Consider the following 22,249-nt stretch of genomic DNA (forward strand, 5'->3'; position numbering starts at 1 on the left):
AGAGAACTGGTGTTATAGGCTAATTCACCTGATGACAGCTAACTCATCTGTACATATTTAACAATTCATAATCCACGGTAATGGCCACAGGCAAGTGATGGAAGAATCTTAATTGATTCTGAAATAGGATTCGACTTCATCTGGATGAAAAAGCACTGGCTCTCTAAACATGACAGCGTATACATTTGACTTTAGAGACATAGATTTAGTTATATTCAGTGTGCCATTAAAATGACTATGAGTGCATCATCACACAGTTTAACGCTTGTTTAGTCTGTTATAACCCTTTTGCTCAATCTATTGATGCTCTTAATCACACCATTATGTGATTTCATTTAGGAAATTGCTGAAATATTCATTAGGATAGCTTTGTAGTTGAATACCTGAGAAGTAAACCTTCCATCAAACTACTTGCTAAAATGCTGAGTAATTGTCCACAGATTATTCTTCCCATCACAGGTCTCATGTGATACTCTGTCTATATTAAAAAGCTATTCAATCCCATCAGCCTCTGAATAAATCCTGTCTGGTATGTGTGCTGGTCAAAGAGTGTAATTTTTCATGATGATGGAAGGCAATGGAAACTGCCTCGAAATTATGACAGTTCATTTACCAAGTTGGCAGAGAGTAAAAGCATGAGAGATCAACACTGCTGGATACCCACCAAACACACAGATTAACATTCAGGTTTGTGATGAAACATGATTCTAGCAAGGTCACAATTTGAAATAATGTTTATGATGCCATATGTTCAAGGGTTGCTAACAGTAAATGGCAACTGTTTTGACGTGTTTCCTTTGGAAAGAGGAAGCGGGGGCGAGCCATATCAAAGTGTGTTTTTTAATAGCCAATAAGATTTAGTTCATGTCAGAATTATGAACCATGATTTTCTACTTAATAATAGTAATGCTAATCAGTGCTGGTAGAAATGTTGTCCATTCCATTGGACAATAAATTATATACACCTGTGTGAGTGCAAGATGAGTTATTAATATGTTGGTCAGTTTTACTGACAGAATAGCTAGATTAACAGATATAGGCATAATAAATATTGTCATCATTTCTTCATCCTCATGTCGTTCCAAACCTGCATGACTTTCTTTCTTCTGCTGTACACAATAGAATATATTTAGAAGAATGTTGGTAATCAAACCGTTTCGGTTCCCATTGAATTTTTTCATAATGGAAGTCGATGGGAACCAAAGCTGTTTGGTTACCAACATATCTTCTAAGTTCGTCAGAAGAAAGTTAGCTATACAGGTTTGAAATGACATGATGGTGAAAGAATGATGACAGAATAAAACATTTTGGGTGGATAATATTTTGAGAATCCCTGTTTTTATGGAATATTGCAGCATTTATTATAAATGAGTTATCCGTGCACATCATTATTTTTTAATGCGCGTGTCCTCATAATCTTTAATCAGAATAACTTCTCCATCTTGCAGTGACGGTTCTCCTCTTCTCTGATGACGAGGGCGGGGCGACCTGTCACTCACATGAGATCCACCAATAGCAAACCACAGCCATCCAATCAATTCCCAATGGACAAAATCAAGCCCCGCCCACATTTGTTCTAGTTCCAGAAGCCGTTTTTAAATTTAAAATCAGGCAATTTGTCTTGAATAAAAACATTTAGTTTGTTAATTGCTTTTCTCTCTAAATCGTGACCCCAACGACAACAAACAGAGGTTTCTAAGTTCAAACTGGTCCTGATGGTCCTGTAACCCGAGCGAGCTCGTACTCCCTAATGTAAAGTGCCGCGGAGCGTTTCTTTTTTTCCGTCAAGCATGAGAGTACGTTCTGTACCTCATGGTTCCGGCAATTTCCTTTCAGCCTCCATGTTTAAAAGGAAAATCCCGAGGTCCCGTGTGCCCTTGGGCCTTTTTCACATACACATGTAAATCTGACCTTACCAGCTTTCAAAGACTTCCCTCAACAGTGTGTTTCTTGAAAAGACAGCTAAGCGGCCATAATGTGGCCTAGTGAGGGATCCTCAACGGTTAATTATCCATTTACGCTTTTAAAGAGAAAAATCCTTTTAGCGCGCACACAGAGGACTTCTTTGATAGTAGGCAAGGCCCTCCTAAATACCAGAGTGGAGGACATGTCAAATGTAACTCTATTACACAGGACCACTCTCTCCCATTATCAAAACGCTAACCCCTGTTCTGCTCCACAGCGGCCTGTTCCACTTTACCACAGGCGCCCATAGAAATACAGGAAAGGTAAAACCCAGATGGGTAGACTTCCTGTCTTGTCTAGCGACGGCCCATTCATTTCCATTGGCAGTGGTTCCGTCTGATAAAAGGGAAAAATGGCCAACAGATCGAATGTCCACGGATGGATGAGACTCTGCTTGGGACGTGCAAGGGATTTAGTCTTAGTCACTTGTGGTCACTTGTGGAATTTCCGACTTCCCCGAATTTAAATCGATAGTTGACCCAAAAAAGAAAATTCTGGCATAATTTACTCACCCTCAAGTTGTTATAAACATGTATGAAGTTTTTTGTTCTGCAGAACACAAAAGAAGATACTTTGAAGAATATGGAAACCAAACAGTTGATGAGCCCCATTGACTTCCATGGTATATTTTTTCTCCATACTATGGATGTCAATGGGGTCCATCAAATATTTGGTTACCCACATTCTTAAAAATATCTTGAATAATACTCACTTGAGGGTGAGCAAATGATGACCGATTTTTTATTTTTGGGTGAACTATCCCTTTAAGGATGGAATACACTACTTTTGCACAGATTTTTTGCAGTCTTTCGAGACAACGCAGATGTTTTCTCAAGCTTCAGACTATCCAGTCAGAGGAAATCAAACATGTTTGATATTTTGACCCGATTTTAGAATCTTGTTTTCATTTGTCACACGTCTCCTAGCAACAAGGCACAAGTTTCTGCGCAAGTTTGTTGCTTTTGAAACAACTTGAAAAGTCATGGTGGTTGTGTGTGAATGATCCTCAGTCGTTTAGTGTACGATGCCCAGTTTTTCTCTGTAACAACTTACCATGTCGCAAGTGTACGAAGCCTATAGTGGTTTAAAATACATGTTCCAATTTTAAAAGTTGTTAAGTATAGCCAATTCCAGCCTTAAAGGGTTAGTTCACCCAAAATAAAAACTCTGTCAGTAATTACTCTCCCTCGTGTTGTTCCAACCCCGTAAGACTTTCGTTCATCTTCAGAACACAAATTACGATATTTTTGATTAAATCTGAGAGCTGGATCACTCCTCCATAGGCTTCTTAAGGGATCGAAACTGGCCGGCCCAAAAGTTATGAAAGACATCGTTAAAATAGTCCGAGTGACGACAGTGGCTCAACCTTAAGTTTATCAAGCGACGAGAATACTTTTTGTGCGCAAAAAACAAACAAAAATAACGACTTTATTCAACTATTCATTTCCTTCTCTGTGGGCCGTGAGATTTCACGTAGTGAAACTACGCAGCGCTTCTAGATTGTACGTCACGCATCCCTCACATGACCAGCGTCGGCCAATAGTGAGCCTGCGTGTGACGTGCAACCTAGAAGCTTTGCGCAATATCACGGCCATACAGAGAAGGAAATGAATAGTTGAATAAAGTCGTTATTTTTGTTTGTTTTTTTGCGCACAAAAAGTATTCTCGTCGCTTGATAAACTTAAGGTTGAGCCACTGTAGTCACTCGGACTATTTTAACGATGTCTTTCATAACTTTTGGGCCGGCCAGTTTTGATCCCTTAAGAAGCCTATGGAGGAGTGATCCAGCTCTCAGATTTAATCAAAAATATCTTAATTTGTGTTCCGAAGATGATCGAAAGTCTTACGGGGTTGGAACAACACGAGGGACAGTAATTACTGACAGAATTTTCATTTTGGGGTGAACTAACCCTTTAAGGTGCAGCTTCTGTGGCCAAATCCAGTCATTCTTGAAGGAATCTGCACGATTGGGAGTTTTGCTCATATCAAATATACAAGTCAAATCATATCCAAGTTGGCCACGCAAAGTTGTCGTGTTGACCATCAAAAAGCTGCTTGGTTTGAAAGTGACTGCTGTGTGAGCAGTGCTTCATATATCGCTAACACTATTGACAATAGACAATGAACAAACGCTGCCCGGCCCCCAAATAAATCGCTGTTTGGATTTGAATAGGCAAATGCCTAAGAGTGATTGGATGATTATTGATGTGATAATTATGTTTCTAGCATGTTATATGTTTGACAACAGTTCTTCGGTGTGTAACTTTTCATTTCTTACACAACCATGTAGGAAGACCAAATCTTGAACAAACATTGACTACGTTTACATGCAGCCAAATTTCGGGTTATGGTCGGGTTAAGGTCACTATTCGGGTTTCTGAAACATTAGGGATAACCCGTTTACATGCGTGAGCAGAGAGAGTTTCTCCTGTATACATGGAATTGCAATATCCCGATGTAAACGCGACGCGCGGTTAGCGTCTGGACGTACGGACAACCTTAAGACGCACTATGCGTCATTTCCGATTCTTCTTCCTGTATCCAAAGACAACAACAACAGCAGCACGCGGATAATGAATAGTTCGGGGCAGATAGCGATCGATCGCCTTTGTTTGCGCTTTGGTGCTGGTACTGACCTCGCTCCAAAAGTATGCTGTGCTGCGTCTCGCCATGTTTACTTCCGGTATACTGCACGCGGGTTTTTGTATGCGCCGAGAAGTTTCTCTACTCAAAAGACCAAGATTCCTTGCGAATAGAACATGCGCAGAACACACATCACTATGGGGATATGCCGATGCGCGTTTACATGACCAAAAATTCGGGTTAGAAAAGGGGTACCCCAGGTATAATATCCCGGTTTTTAAAATCCGGGATATGAGCATATTCGGGTTTTTGCCGGTGTTTACATGGCCGTTCGCGACCGGGTTATTGCTAATATCCCGGTTTTGAACTTTCTTGTGGAAGAGCTGCTTATGATGAGATTTGATTGATCATGTGACTTTCATCACTGCTGTGATTGGTGTTTGTCAGTGTATTACAATGGTACAAAACAGATATTAATACTTCAATAGGTCGGTAAATTAACATTATATCAGATAATGAAATACGGTTTATTACTGTAAATTTTAAGTTAAGTCTGTAAAACCAATAACGTTGCTACCGTATTTTTGACGGTAAAGTTCTGGCAACCACAGCTGCCTGTTTTTTTACCGTAAAAATTACAGTTTTATTTTTTACAGTGTACCGTGAAAAGCTTTTTTCTGAACCGTTTTAGTTGGATGTTTGTCTAACATTTTTTAAATGTTACTACTTGTTATATATTCAGAGAACATTCAACAGTATCATTCACATAATGTTTGCAAGATAAAAAAAAAAAGGAAGAACCTGGACTTTTTCTGAATGCTAAGAGAATATAATAACAAAACCATTTTCATAACTTAATGGATTTTTAGTAACTTAACTATTTTTGGTACGTGGTTTATTCTGATCATTGACATTTAGAGTAGTTCTGGAAACGCATCTCGAAGTCATCACGGAGTCCCTTTGTTACATCATACGTCTCGAATCCCAACTCTTTCCGAGTCTAAACCTGACCTTGGGGTAGATTTCCAACCTTTGTGGGTAAATTCCCGACCTTTTGGGAACATTTCTGTAACTCACTGTACCTAAAAAACCGACAGGTCATGTGTTTGGCCCAGGATGTTACCCGACACTGTCTTTCTCTCAAAATTAATCTCAAGGAAAGCTAGGGGGGGAAAAGTGGAATTTCCTGAACACAGATCCCAGAGTCTCTCCCGCAGCACTGAGCACTAATACCTCCATCAGTCGCAACCTTATCGCTGGCATCTGGACAACAAGAGGCCAAAAAAACAAGCGCCATTTCCCCAACACCAACCTTTTAAAGAGGAAAAATTCTATTTATGCCCTGCCAGCTCGCTATTGCTTTACAGAGCAATTAGGTTTGCATTTCTCCCCAAATACTGGCCTCAGTGACCCAGGGAATCCCCAGCATTGAGCGCATGTCAACACGGCGCGACCGCCAGGTCAGGGGGGGCAACTATCATGACCTTGGCATTGGTATGGCGCTTCATCTGAACCTTCCACTCGCAGGACTTCTTTTTTTTTTTTTTGGCGGGAGAGAAACATCTCAGCATGCAGCGGGTAACAAAAGGTTCACTGTGAGGTAAAGATTTCCCCCTTTAATGGAGGCGAGAGAGAATCTTTCAGTGGGAATGTACTGGGAAGGAGACATATCAATCCTTACATTAAGCCATGCAATTAATGTAATCCAAGATGAAGCGTTTTTTTTCCACGTCTTCTCTTTCACAATAAGAGACCCTCCCCTCCCACATTCTCAATGGCCTTTGAGGAGGTATAAAAGCCTTGACGGCTGCTGCCGCCACAGGACCAGTTCACGTGCAATACTACACTGTGTACTGTACACCACCGGACCCAGTCTCTCACCTCCAGCCATGCTGACCAGGTAACTCTACATCTTTCACAACGCAAACACATCCGTTTTATTATCACTATCACACATCGAGAAGGGTCTAAATTGTATATGTACTGTATGCCACTCTGTAAAGACATAATGCTTGAATTCACTAAAATGGTTCCACCTAATTAATTTATATAGTAATTATATAAAATTATAGATTTTTGAATATTTAAACACATTTCGGAACATGTACTTTAATATAGAATACTGTGTGCTTTCTTAATTTAAAAACACATTTTGGAGCTGACAATCAATAATGGAGAAGAAACAAGCATAAATCGAGAGCCACAATAGTGGTTTTCATTGGTGATTATTAATAATAATCTGCGATTATTGCATTGCTTGACTTCAACTGCATGAATGCATTACACATTATTAATCAAACAAATTCACTACATATAGAATAGATGCAAAATAACAAAAATATGTTTAGCTAATTCTCATTAAGTTATGAAACCGTTATTTCTGAATTTTTTCACTGACTGTTCAAAATATCCAGGATTTTAAATGTTTTCTTTTCCTTGGTTATGCAAACATTAAGGAAACATTAAATGTTATCATTCTGCGAATGTTGCTTTTGAATATTCTCTTAACATCTATTAATGTTACTGGAATAATGTTTGTTCATAATGTTGAGAGAACCTTGCCAGAACATTAGCTAAAGATTCGAGAACGTTCACTGTAAGCTTGGTCCTTACCTGCTTATCTATAAGTCAGATTCATTGTGTCAGGAAATGATTTATTTGTGTGTTTTGTCACAGGAACATTCTCATCCTCTGCTCATTGGTGCTGGTACTGGTTGAAGCGGACCTTGAAGCAGGTGAAAGAGAAAATATTTGTATCCTTTAATATAAGAGAGTTAACAAAAAGAAGCCACAAAATATATAGAACATCATATCAGTGAATAATTTATTTAAATTCAGAGTTTAGAATTTCTTTAAACACTCACAGATTAATAAGAATGCATGGCTAATAATTCAGTATAGTATAAAACATATATATATATATAATAATAAAATGTTAAAAGAGGTTTTACAATTTAATATGAAGAATATGAATAAATCTCTGTATATATAAGAAAGTGACTAAGATATTAATTGTTTAAAAACGACCATTTTTCTTTTGTAGCTGAAGGGGGGTCCCAAGCCATGTTTGCCACAGGTATTCATAAATCATAAAATCAGTAACATTAGACCATGTTGCATGCAAATATAAAAAACAACAACAACTAATAACTAAGAATCCCTCTATTAACCCACAGATCATGATTCAACCTCAGATGAAGCTCCAACTGGTGAGTTTCTCACTCTTTCTCTGTTTTGGAGTCACCGTCTGTATTGTGTATTAGTTCTGTCTTCACTGCAGTGTTTTGTGTTTTCATTCACAGAAAGCATGAACCTGGTCTCACCCGACCTGCCCAACGGTGAGTGATCACTCCTTCACAGAAGCAGATGAAAGAGGGTTAGTTATGAATGGTGTGCATGGAAGGATTAGACCGTACCCTTGATTTGAGAACCAGACTGGTTGGTGTTCCTGATAAACGAGAGAATGATTGTTGACAAAGTAGTGTTTGACATGTTGCTCTCAGGGATAAACTGAAGGTTTTAAGCTAGGCCTACTGCCTGGAAGAGCGTTTGAACTTCAGCTCGAGAACACAAGAGAAGACTTTTACTATTAATTTTCACAAAGAACTTTTTATCCTCTAGTTCTTTAGGAAAGCAGGTTCTGGCACGTTAAAGAACATAATGAAACACCAATGTTGCATTCCAATTTGCCTAACGTTACGCCCTAAAGCATGTACTGTTTCTGTGAAGAAAAACTACATACTTTTGAGTGTGCAAGCTAAATTGGGACATACTACTTCGTCATACTTGCGTAAAGAAATGTAGTAGCATGTTGCTCTGCCAGTCGTGTGTTTTCCCTGTGGAGACTCTCCTCTTGTGTTAGAGAGTGAGTTAATGACCACACGGATCTTTATAAAAGTTTACAATGCTGTTGCAGATGTAATATAATGTGGATAACATTGAATAAATATATTTTCGTCAGGTTAGATACTGTTTATTAACACTCAAACCCCTTTATCTAAACCGCTCTGCTTAACCGTCTACTAGCACATCCGCCATGTTTGTAGTTTTTCCAACAGTTTTTATTCGTGTTTGTAGTTTTAATCAATTTGAGTAAAACTTTACAAGTCTGCCATCTAGTGGTGACTAAACAAACTTTTATTTTCTCTATTCTGATCTACCCAGAGGACATTAGTTGTTCAGAGTTAAATTTGCTCTCCATTCAATCTCAGTGCAGTCTATGATAATCACCTGAGATATTAAGGAGATCTCATTTTGTGATTTCTCTTTCTTATGGCTACAGATGAGCTTCTGTATTACAACGGAGCAACTGCAGGTAGCCTAAAAGAAGGAACCATGTCAATTGTTCAGAAATAAAAGGTATTAGACAATTAAAAATAAATCTGTTTTGTATGCTTTAGATGCAAGCAGCACCAGTGCTGAGGCGGGAAACAGCGGTGAGTATCAGATTTACTGGAGAGAAGTGTGTGAACGATGAGAAAATACAATTCCAGCTAATAAACTGAAAGCGAATATGGTCCAAATATTGACACGAGTCTCCTTTTTTTAGCACCTCAAGTAAATGACGTGCCCAAAGCTGGTGAGTCAGTTTTTATTATGTGTGATATGTTACCAAAATACAGTCTGGAATATTTACAGGAGTCTTTACTGTCAGTGGCAGGAACATCCCGATTGTCAGCTCACATTTCACCCTAAAAAGAAAAGAGAAAAAACATTTTGCATAAAAATATAGGCTTGAGACTTTTCATGACATTTAAGCACATTTTCCAACAAAATTTGAAATATTGTAATGCAAAAACAAATAAAAAACGATCTCATTGCTGTTATGATTTATTGAAATAGAAAAGTATTTATACACCATGGTAGTGCTAAATTTAAATTCATGCCAATTAAAATAAATAGTTGTATTACATGCATTTATTTATTTGTATTGTTAATTTAATTTTCTCAAAAAAAAGATCATAAGATCCATTTTAGATGCCAAAAATATTTATTTATATTTTTTATTTTCATTTCAAGCTGAAATATGACCAGAAATATGACCAGATATTTCACTCCTAAAATACCAATGCATAAATAAAAAAATTATCATGAACATAAAAATAATCATTTTGTGATAATTGAAAATAGCATGAAAGAATAAATGAATAAAATAATCAATATAGATAAAACTAATGTATAAATTGTATTTGTATTGTACATTTGATTTATTTATGTCACTTGCACAATTTCACAAGGGTGAATTATGACCTGGCATGCTCCTAAAATCCCACGAGTCTCATGCATCGTTTTGTTTTTTTCTTCTTTTAAATCTTCAGATGCACCTAAATCCAGTATGGAAGAAAATGATGGTAAATATCACATCATAAACACACACAGTGAATCAGTGAATCTTAATAAACGAGATGTGTAAAGTGTCTCTCTGTGCAGAAGAGGAAGGCCCGGACTCAGATGAGGCAGCGGTGGCGGCTGTCAAACCCGCTCCAGTCCCAGTCCAGCAGCGCGCCACCAAATCCCATAATGCATCAGCACGCAAGCGGAGCAAGCCCGTCTCCGCCTCAAAAAAGAGATCAAGAAACCTGCGTCCCTGAGACGTGAACTGTGAGAGAAACAGGGCAGAGCTGCAATGACAAGGCAGTGACAGAAGAAGGGAAATAATAACTATACTGTTTATGTTTTCAGTGGCATTTTTTGTTTTGAGAATCTTGAATTAGACTTTATCCTCTGTGACGTCCTGTGTGTGTGTGTGTGTGTGTGTGTGCAGCCTCATGGGAGTTTTCCTGTGAGGTCTCTGTTAATGTGAGCTACAGTTGTGCTTGCCAAATATTCTTCAGACTTTACCCAGAGGCAAGGCTGACCTGGACACTTTACAGGATTGATTTCGTTTTAGATCAGACTATGATATTGTTATAGTATGGACATTTATAGATGGCTCTTTTTTGCTTGATTAATTATAGGATAGATTTGAATCTAAAAGTCTCAGAGTTGATGAGAAACTGGTGCTGGCATCCTCAGATGTGCCGTGACTCTAGCCTTCGCTCTCCTCACAATGACAGTGTTTCAATCAAAAGTGTTTCTCTCTTTGTTTTCAGTTACTTTTTTTTATACACAAAGTATTTAACATTGTTGAATTTACAAATATTACAATCAATAACATGTGATTCTGAAACATTTCTTTCTTTTTATTGTACCCCTAAATAAAAGCAATGAATATGCTAAATAGAAATACAGTGTCTCTTCAATATGCTTTGGTCTTTGATTAACAGGGAATATGAAATATTATTTTGCATAAAAATGCTATACTACTATTTTATTAGTATTCAAGTACAAAAATGCACATATAAACATAATATATAAGTATGTGAAATGAACAAAGAATAAATGATTTTTTTTTAAATCACAGATGCACAGATATAGATAATAATAATGTTTCATTAATTAAAAAATAAAGCAAACACCGCGAACATGATAAATATAATCATAAAAATAATAATTCGTATTAATTAAAAAAAACATGAAATAATAAATTAATAACAAATTATATGAAAAAATAATGCATAAGTTCAAACAATATATATTAAAAATGAATTTATATATATATGACATTTATGCATCTGTGCTTTTTAACTAAATTAAAAAGTACAGATCCACAGATAAAATAATAACGTTTAATAAATAAAAAGTAAACAACACTGCATTAAGAAAATTATTATAATAATATAATCCTCTAATAATTACAAATAGCATGAAATAATAAACAATATGGAAACAATAATGCATAAGTTCAACCAATATATGATATATAATATATTTATGCTTTTCAAATTTAGTTAAAAAGCAGATACATAGATTATATAATAGTAATGTTTAATAATAATAATAAATACAGTAAATAACACAATAAAAATGGAAAAAATAAGATGCAACCAAAATGTTTTTAAAATGCCCAGTAAAGTATATATTACATTTTTACAACTTTTTGGTTGCATGTTATATTTTCCATATGTATTGTGTTAATTACTTTTTTATTTATTATTATTAAACATTATTATGATTATATCTATGTATCAGTGTTTTTTAATTTAGTTAAAAAGTACAGATGCATAAATGTTATTTGTGTGTGTGTCTATATATATATATTACATTTTTAAACATTTTGGTTGCATACATTTATGAATATATATATATATATATATATATACACACACAAAAATGTTATTTATGTTATCTTACAGTATAACCTAAATCATTTTTAGAGGGAAAGTAGAGGAAAAATTACTATAACAGATCCTTTCATCAAAATTCCTTGATAATGATTTCCACTTGCTCTCTGAATGTGTAAGTGTTGGTGAACCGGCCTCACCTGTAGCTCTATAGGCTCTCTCTGCAGAACCCTATACCTCCTGCTGGACGTGTGCGGGACGCTTTGAGCCCAAAGGTCGGGCCGTTCTCTCACGCTAAAGCTGATACCCGTCTGGGCTTCTGGGCTTCTCCTGTGACGTCCACAACCACACACAACCTTTCGCCTGTTAAAGGTCACAAGGTCAGATTGAGAGCTTTTCTGTAATCTCACACACACAGCGACGGGATTTACCTTCTAGAATATCAAGACAAACACACACATTCACAGCGCTGAAGTGGATTCCTCCGAAAACTCCCACACGAATCACTGATCTACAGGGACAGAAAGCAAACAGTGAAAGTCATACAGATTCGGAATGACAGATGAATAAATCGTGACAGACTTTTCATTTTCAGGTAAACCATCCCTTTAAATCAAAGACTTTTTGGTTTTATTCAAGTCAAGTTTTTATTACAGTAATTATAACATTTCCTTACATTTGGATGGCACCTGAAATCTTAGTAAAGACATTCAACAATTGGGTATTTTGGCTGAAAAAAAAGAAAAGAAAAAAATACAGATATTAAATCCATAATAGTAGTATCCAAAATTGTAAGAAAAAAAGGGACATAAAAGACATTAATTGTAGTAACAATAGTATCTATCTAAGGCAATATCAGCCAACACAGCATTACAGCTTTTTTTTGTTTTAATTCAATAAGCTATATATTTATTGCTCTGCCGGTAGTTTTGGTTTTAAATCAAAGACTTTTACTGCATAATATACAGGCAATTTCTGATGATGAGGCTTTTATTATGTAATTATTTTAAAATAATGTAAACAAAGAATAAACAAATAAAAAAATATAACTTATATAACTTATAACAAAATATGCACAGATATAAATAATAACAACTGTTTAATAAATAAAATAACAATGAAAATAAATTAAACGAATGACAACAGTGCACAAATAAATAATCATAACCATACAAATAACTTTCTAACTAATAGAAATAGCACGAAAGAATAAAAGAAAATAACACAATAAAATGCATAATTAAAACCAATAATCTGCAATTAATAACAATTACAATTATTGTTTTTTTATTATTAATATAAATGGTTATTTTTAAATTATTTAAATGAACAAAAATAAACAATTAATAAAATAACATTTTAAATAAAATGTTATTAATTAACATAAAAATACCAAAATATAACAAAAAACATAGATATTAACAATAACAATGTTTAATAAATTAAATAACTGAAATAGCATTATTCACTTAAAAATAAAAAGAATAATGAACAAAGGAAAAGTAATCATAATCATACAAATAATAATTTTCCAGCTTGAACGAATATAACACTATAAAACAAATAAATAAAAACAATAATGTTTAATTAATGAATAAAATTAGTGGTGATTTCAGTGGAAATTAAGAAACAATCATCCTTTAACTTTCCATTTACGGAACAGTAAATTAATTCATCCAGTGCAAAAAAAGCAATTAGACCGACACTGTGTTATCTCAGTATCACTGATAAACTGCTTATGTTAATACTTTAGATATAGTTTTCACTTACAAATAAAATCAAAGTGTAAATGAAGCACTTTCAAAAGCTTGTTTCAAATGGAGCTATTAGTTCCTATCATAAAAACATCACTTGAACTCAATGAACATGAAAAACAAGCTGGGAAGTGTTTTGGAGGGGACATTATCTCAGACGTGCAGGAGTTTCACTAACAAAGGCCCTCTGTTCCACAGGTCTCCTCTCGTATCGGCTCCTGGGCTTTACTGGAACCACAGCCCGACTGGTACGAGCTATGAAATACTTCAGCCGCTCTTTAGATGACTGACTTGAAATCGTGAGGAACGTGTTACACTTGTTAAGCGTGGAAAGCATGTTTAGCACAAACTGCATTAGTGCAGAACTTCTGTCAGGTCAGGGGAAGTCAATGTGAAGAAACTGACTACTGCCCCCTCATGGTCATGTGAGGCATTACAGCAAAAAAGGCTACTGGAAATAAAATAATAATCACAATGTAAAAAATGTATGTAGTGTTACATTGCATTTAAATCACTCAATGAGATGTTCTGATAAACTATGAATATTAGGGGTGTAAATATATCGTGCCACAATATATCGCAATAAAAAAAATGCAACAATGCGTATCGTGGATAGTGACAATATGTATCGTGGATAGGTCCCCCCCCCCCAAAAAAAAAAAATTACTGTGTGAGAAATTGTTATTGTCAGTACTACATTAAACTACTATATATAATGTTGATTACAATGTATAAAAATGCAATGGGGGAATATTTGTGGGTCCTGATAATGCCAAATGTTTCTTGACTGGTAAAAAATGTCCAACAAGTCAGTGAAAAAATGAAAGAATATTCATCTAAAATAGCATCTAATATTGTTATTCTGGTGTCACTAATTTTGCTTTGTGTTTCCAGCACCAAGTCCAAGCCTATGCATTTACACACACAATGTAATATCAAAGTTAGCATTTTAATCAACAGTAAAAAAAAATTGTTAACCTTTTATCATATGACTTGGAGTATTGCAATATCGTATCGTGAATTCAGTATCGTGATATGTATCGAATCGTGACATGAGGGTCTCGTTACACCCCTAATGAATATTAAAAGCCCGAAATACTACAGGGATGTACAGTATTTACATTGGAATCCTATAATGGGACAAAATAGGAATCCCAATAAGATCCTACTAAATAAACTGAGAATTTATTTTGATATGTCCTGTCATAATGATATAATACTGATATTGTGTAAACATCATCAGAATTTGTATTAATTTAAAACAAAGTCTTGCTACACTACAGGACACTTGAATGTAAATCACACGCTTAAAATTCCTATTTTTGTGATATATTTTGTATTCAATTTTAAAATGTACACATCAATTTTATTTTTACTAAGCAAAATACATGCATATTTATGCATATAATACACAAAACAAAAACTTAACTGCCAAAGAACAAATAAAAATTAATTAACTTGAATAATCACAAAAGTGTGCTTTAAATTCTTTTTGACGTCCTATTGGGAATCATAATAGTTCTTTCCTCGATAATATGTTCTAATTGTTTATTTTGTAATATGTTAGAATTCTATAAGATTTCAAATGATGCTTATAATTCCAGCGAGATTCCTTTAGGGTTTCTGAGTAGGGCGAACTGCTATAAACATGGGTCGTTTTACAGAAGCGTGTTGGATAACGTCCCCATCACGGGACGCAGACTGTGCTGTCGGCTCAATGGACGTCACGGAGAGATGGATTTGTCGAAGAGCTCGAGCACAAACAGCCTTTTTACTGAGCGGAGCCGAGAGACATTCTTACATTTCAGATGCTGTTACCATTGACTCCCTCTCGAACGGATGAGTGGGTCGAGAAGAGCTGAAAATCTGACACTGTACACATCGAAACCCTAAGCCACCTCATATACACTCTGCACTCCTCAACACGGGTACATGAATCAACTCAAACTTGTGTGGAGAAGATATCAGACACCGGTTTCTCCTGCTGACAATAACACAAAAACCCCACTGAAGGAAAGTCATATGAACATCACTTGCGTATGACTTTTATCACACAAGAAGGAAAAAAACGCCTCGAAACGATACAAAAGACCTTAGAAACACCCTAGAATACAACAGAATCAAGCTATGAGACGACAATGTGCAAAATACAATATAATACAATTAGATTTGCATGCTTTCATATATAACATGTATGAGCTGTGATGTCCATGCATGATTATATGATATTCCACTTATTTCAAAGCAACAGACTAATATAAATATGCAATAAATGTTTGGAAATCAATACACAAAATCAATAAAAATCAGATTTATTTTTTATTTTGTTCTCTAGGCTTTGGCAATTGTAGTTTGTGTTGCTGTTTTGTATTATATGAATAATTATGCATGTATGTTATATTGCGAATAACTGTATCTAATATATATATATATATATATATATAATAAAAGAACTCTTTCAGCATGTGCTTTACCTTTAAGTCAATAAACTAAGCAATGAGCATCGACTTCTGGTTGTCTCTGCCTTTGTTTGCGGAGTAAAAACAGCAGTATTTAAAAGCTGGTTGGATTTTAGGCGACTAACACAGAATTTCAATGATCGCCAGTTGTTGTCCACAGAAATGTCAAGTAAATTTAGGGCTCACACAATGCCACGGGACTTTACTGAGCCCTGCATCTTCAACGGACCTTCTGTAATGTGTTTTTAAGGAAAACTGTATCTAAGTGGAAGGTTCTGGAAAAGCGTCGTAACGAACTAAAACTGCTGTATCACCAAACCGCCCTCATGAAGCAATAAAGCCTCTCTTTTCAGACTGTGCTTCTGTGGGTCGTCAAGAAGCACCAAACAAAAGGCATTTCCTCATCCCTCTGGTTTAAATGGAAAAGATTTCGAGCAATGGCAAAAGTCACAGTCGGAGATTTGAGTTTGAGTTTTACAGGACCCTGTGAGAGTGTTTAACAGGTCACCGGGTCATTCGCTTAGACGTGCTGATCTCACATTCGTCCTGGATCACTGGTCACGAGATCTGAACGAGATGGAGGGCGAGAACAGATGGAGACGAGGACAAGGCAATCATGTTTAAACACATTTCAATGATAAATAATTTACTTAAAACTAATTGACAGGGAAAATCCTCTTGAAGCAGTGCTTTGATCAAGGACACAGTGGTTCAGAACGACTCAGGTTTGATCCTAAAACCTTTCAATTACTGGCCCAGATCTGCAGAGACTATACACACACACACACACACACACATCTCTAACACAGCAACACAACAACATACACGGAGGAACGACAGCAGTGTGGAAGGAATGGAGGAGAGCAGAGAAGGGGGGATGAAGGATTAAATAAAGGAAAGAAAGAAGGAACAACTTAATTAGTGAAGGAAAATGAAAGAAAAAAAGAAATGAGAAAGGAAAAAATAAAACAGAAGGGAAAAAATGAAGAAAGGAGGGAAAATGGAAGGAAGAAAAAATGAAGGAAGGGGAAAATAATGAATGAGGGGGTGAGGGAGAGAAGGAAGGAAATGGTAGAAAAAAGAAGAAAGGAAAGAAGTAAGAAATATTAAAGAAATGAAGCAAAAGGAAAATTTCAAAATGAAAGAAGGAGGGTAGGAAAGAATGAAGGAAAATGGTAAAAAAAAAAGAAATGAAAAAAGAAAGGAGGGTAAAATGAATGAAGGAAGCAAAACAAGCAGGAAAATTAAAGAAGGAGGGAAGGAAGGAAGGAAGGAAGGTAAGAAGGAATGAGGGAAAATGGTAGAAAAATGAAGAAAGGAAGGAAAATGGAAGGAAGAAAAAATGAAGGAAGGGGAAAATAATGAATGAGGGGGTGAGGGAGGGAAGGAAAAGGTAGAAAAAAGAAGAAAGGAAAGAAGAAATATTAAAAAAATGAAGCAAAACAAGCAGAAAAAATGACGGAAGGAATGAAAGGAAAATTTACAAATGAAAGAAGAAGGGTAGGAAAGAATGAAGGAAAATGGTAAAAAAAAATAAGAAATGGAAGAAGGAAGGAAGGTAAAATGAATGAAGGAAGCAAAACAATCAGGAAAATGAAAGAAGGAGGGAAGGAAGGAAGGAAAGAAGGAATGAAGGAAAATGGTAGAAAAAGGAAGAAAGGAAAGAAAGGAAGGTAAAATTAATAAAACAAAACAGAAGCAGAAAAGATGAAGAAAAAATAGGGAGAGAAATAAGAAAGGAAGGAAGGCAAATGAAAAAAATTAAGAAGAAATGAAGGAAGGAAGGAAAGTGTTGGGAAAAAGATGAAATGGAAGAAGGAAGGAAGGTAAAATGAATTAAGCAAAACAAGCAGGAAAAATGAAAGAAGGAGGGAGGGAAGGAAGCAATAAGAAGGAATGAAGGAAAATGGTAGAAAATATTAGAAATGAAAGAAGGAAGGAAGGTATAATGAATTAAGCAAAACAGAAGCAGGGAAAATTGAGGACGTAAGAAGAGAACAAAATAAAAATCAGAAAATGAAAGAAGGAAGGTAGGAAGGAATGAAAATGGTAGAAGAAAATAAGAAAGGAAAGAAGGAAGGAAGGTAAAATGAATAAAGCAAAACAATGAAAAATGAAAGAAGGAGGGAAGGGAGGAAAGCAGAAAAGAAGGACAATTGTAGAAAAAAGAATAAATGAAAGAAGAAAGGAAGGTAAAATGAATGAAGGAAGCAAAACAAGCAGGAAAAATGCAAGAAGGAGGGAAGGAAGGAAGGTAAAAAGGAAGGAAGGAAAATGGTAGAAAAAGGAAGAAAGGAAAGAAAGGAAGGAAGGTAAAATTAATAAAACAAAACAGAAGCAGAAAAGATGAAGAAAAAATAGGGAGAGAAATAAGAAAGGAAGGAAGGCAAATGAAAAAAACTTAAGAAGGAATGAATGAAGGAAGGAAAGTGTTGGAAGAAAGATGAAATGAAAGAAGGAGGGAAGGAAGGTAAGAAGGAATGAAGGAGAATGGTAGAAAAAAGACGAAAGGAAGGAAGGTATAATGAATTAAGCAAAACAGAAGCAGGAAAAATTTAGGAAGTAAGGAGAGAATGAAAGAAAAATGAAAAAATGAAAGAAGGAATGAAGGAAGAAATGAAAATGGTAGAAGAAAATAAGAAAGGAAAGAAGGTAAAATGAATAAAGCAAAACAATGAAAAATGAAAGAAGGGGGGAAGGGAGGAAAGAAGGAAAATTGTAGAAAAAAGAAGAAAGTAAAGTAAAATGAATGAAGGAAGAAACAGATGCAGGAAAAGGGAAGGAAGGAAGAAATTGAAGACAGTAAAGAGGAAAGGAAATAAATGTGAAGTAGGAAAAACTAAGGAAAACAGAAGGAAGAGAAATTTAAAAAAGAAGGTAAATGTAAGTCAGTCTTGAAGGCTAAGAACGATTATTCCTCATGATTACTCAGGAACTCGTGTTCACACTGACACACACACACACACACACTGATGAATGACATCACACACTGGGAGATCTGCTGGTCCAGTGTGATGAAGCTTCTCGTGTTCCTGCATGGCTTTAGGTGGATTCCAGCGGATTCAAGCGCTCAAGGTTGTTTCAAAAAGACAAGTTTCCCAATTTAGCCAGTGCTGATGTCAGCAGTACATCATCATCATCATAAAGCGGTGTGAAGAGCAGAGGAACGGCCGTGACACACACACACACTCTGCATCTGAGACCGTCAGCAGGGAAGCCCCACGATCCTTTACAAAGGCCACAGGAATCACCTCATTTCCTCAACAAAACCTCATTTACATCCCAAACCTGCATCGTTTGCATATTTAATCGCACTCTGAGGCGTCAATGGCTGCTGAATATGAATGGATGTGCAAGAGAAGGAACGAATGATTGACCTTTAACGGGAATATGTGCTTTATTTCTCAACAACAAGGATGTGTTTTAAGCTCAATCAATTTCTCAAAGCAGAGACAAAGAAGCTTTGTGTGATCGAGCAACTGGACAAACGGAAGCTCTCCAGGCCAAACACACGTTTACTGCCCGTTCTCCACTTATTTCTGTTTACAACGACACATTAGGAACATTCATTTACATGCGGTCCAACACTACTCAGATCAATCTATTGGAAACATAAATAAAAGTATCAACAAACAAATAAATCGATGGCAAGATAAATCAATACAAATATAAAATGCCACAATAACACTTGTTTCAACCCAAATTTGGGTCAAATATGGACAAACCCAAATGTTGGGTTAAAAATGTAATAAAAAAAATTACAGTTGAAAGTGAAAGTTGAAGTTGGGTTAAAATTTTAAATGACATTTTTAACCCAACATTTGGGTTTGTCCATATTTGACCCAAATTTGGGTTGAAACAACCCAGCATTTTTTAGAGTGAAGACCTTACTAAGCAAGCAAGCAAATAAACAAATAATATTAAATTGCTAAAATAATAATAATAAATAATTTATTAAACTTGTTTTTATTTTAATTTAAATTAAGATTACCTTATAGGCTATGCAAACAAGCTAAAATAAATAAATAGATAGCTTAATAAATAAATTAAAAATTAACTTGTTAAAATAAAATGATTTAATTTAAATGAAGACCACTGACATTACAGACTATTTAAACATCTAATAGATGCATAAATAGCTTAACGAATAAATAAAAATTATTTATCAAATTAAAATGTAATTTTATTTCAAGTAACCAAGCTTATAAATAATACAAATATTCAAAAAATAATTTGTTCAATTAAATTGTTTTATTTTTCATTTAAATGTACATTACTAATATTGCAGAATATTTAAGAAAATAAATAAATAAATGATGCAAAAAATATTGGGGGGAAAAACAATGCAATGAGAAAAACAAGTCATACGGCTATGATTATGTACGGAGATATGGGAGGAAAAATAATAAGTCAATGCTTTTGCGTTCTGTCACAATTGTTTTGCGTTTCCTCGAAAGCGAATGCAAAGTTTCTCAAGGGAATGCAAACATTTGGAGAGAGAACGCAAAAGCATTGACTTATTATTTTTCCTCCCATATCATATTTTCCTTCTTCACCGTGTCCCTTTAGGGGCTCCGTAATTATGTGTTCATGTGTTTTGTAACTTGTTAGTGGTTTCAGCTAAAGTAGTAACCAAAAGGTTTAAGCAAACCTAGATCAGGAATGGGGAACTTCAGTCCTGCAGAGTTTAGCTTAAATCCTGATTAAACTCCTTCCTGTAGCTTTCTAGTGATCCTGAAGACGTTGATTAGCTTGTTCGGGTGTATTGGAGCTGAAACAAGCAGGACTGTGGCCCTCTAGGACCGAAGTGGCCCATTCCTGACCTCGACAGACCCTATAAACCCCACAACACCTTAGGGGTGTTAAACTGAGTTCCTGGAGGGCCACAGTCCTGCTGAGTTCAGCTTAAACCCTTAATAAACTCAATCAAGCTATAATGCAGCCTTATCTGAAAACTACAGGTATGAGCAGGGTTGGAACCAAACTGAGGGGCTGTTTTTTTACACGACGCCGTTTTCAACTAAAAACAGAAAACTTTATATGCATTTTGGCCGTTCACTTAAGCCTAGTTCACACTACATGAAGAAGAAAAAGAACACAAAACGCGAATATGGACGTCAGACAGAAACTAGTGCTGCAAACTGTTTGCGCAATGATTTGCTCTGAAAAAACGCAAAAAAAGACAAAATAAGATTTACCCGGTGACCTCAACCCATGCCTTGCTCTGATTGGCTGCATATAATGAGTGAGGTTGAGCCTAGTTCACACTACATGATTTTAAGCCCGATTTGCAAATCGTTGAGCTCGCCGACAGGTCAGGGTGTTATCGCGTGGAAATCGCGGGGGATTAGCGGACGATGGACGCTCGCCAATCTGTTAGTATGAAAGAGCCAACAACGCATTAAAGACGCTCGCAGATGCGTCGCCGAGCCCAGAAAAATATCTAGCATGCTAGATATCCAGAGCTGTCGCACGACTCAACCTCAGTGATGTCATGAGCTACAGCCAATCAGAGCAAGGCATGTTCGCGTGTTGTGTTCTTCTTCCTCTTCTTCGCTGGGTATTGGCGCGCGTGCTGTTTCGCGTCATTTCCGTTTTTTTCATTTCATTTCCGGTTTTTTTTTCCGGTGATTTTTTGTGACAAAACGTGGTTTGTAGACAAGATTGAATCGTTGGGTGACAGAGTTGTTGTCAACTCGTGTAGTGCGTTACCTCCTGTCGCGGATCAATCACGTTGTGTCGTGTGGTGTGAACAGCTCAACAACTTGAACTCTCCTGATTTCACAGAGAGCAAGTCATGTAGTGTGAACCGCACAGTTCAGCCCGACGTTTTAAAATCATGTAGTGTGAACTGGGCTTTACATGTTCAGTCTATAGACGCGTAGTGTTTCTTTACAAAATGGCATCGCCACCTACTGGCCTGGCAGCAGAATACAGCGTTTTTTAATCGTTTTTAATCGCGGATCCGTGTGAACAGGGATCATTTTGACAACATTGCCGTCTGTACGCGATCAACTTTATCCATGTTTAGTACATTGTTGTCGTGTAAAGGCCCCGATATACTATAAGGACGAATTGATGTGACGTCATTTCGAAATTGAATTTTGTTGAGTTCGCTTTAGGAGAAAACAAACTTTCGCTCCGGCCGATAAACACCTCTGTGCCGCCATTGGTCCGGGACGATGATGTAATAGGTAGGTGTGTGTGGAGGCTTCGCCTTCTTTCACGAGGAAATCTTTTCCGGTTCATTTCTTCTGTTGAGTTCGTCGAGGTCAGACGTCTGTGAGTGAAAACATCAACACACCCCGGAGGAGCTGCTTTATAG

General features: G+C 36.1%; 1 protein-coding gene across 1 annotated transcript; it reads left to right on the top strand.

Moving 5' to 3' along the window:
- The first annotated feature begins 6,437 nt into the window (after positions 1-6,437).
- On the top strand, positions 6,438-10,788 carry si:ch211-133n4.6 (uncharacterized protein LOC797776 homolog). Its single transcript, XM_056232741.1, has 10 exons — positions 6,438-6,448; positions 7,225-7,283; positions 7,592-7,624; positions 7,725-7,757; positions 7,851-7,886; positions 8,831-8,863; positions 8,949-8,984; positions 9,098-9,127; positions 9,867-9,899; positions 9,979-10,788. The coding sequence occupies exons 1-10, from the start codon at positions 6,438-6,440 to the stop codon at positions 10,137-10,139; spliced, it is 465 nt and encodes a 154-aa protein (XP_056088716.1). The 3' UTR covers positions 10,140-10,788.
- The last annotated feature ends 11,461 nt before the right edge of the window (positions 10,789-22,249 follow it).

This window comes from Rhinichthys klamathensis, unplaced genomic scaffold (assembly GCF_029890125.1).
Source record: "Rhinichthys klamathensis goyatoka isolate OS25496 unplaced genomic scaffold, OSU_Roscu_1.1 h1tg000354l_1, whole genome shotgun sequence".
Classification (NCBI taxonomy): Eukaryota; Metazoa; Chordata; class Actinopteri; order Cypriniformes; family Leuciscidae; genus Rhinichthys; species Rhinichthys klamathensis.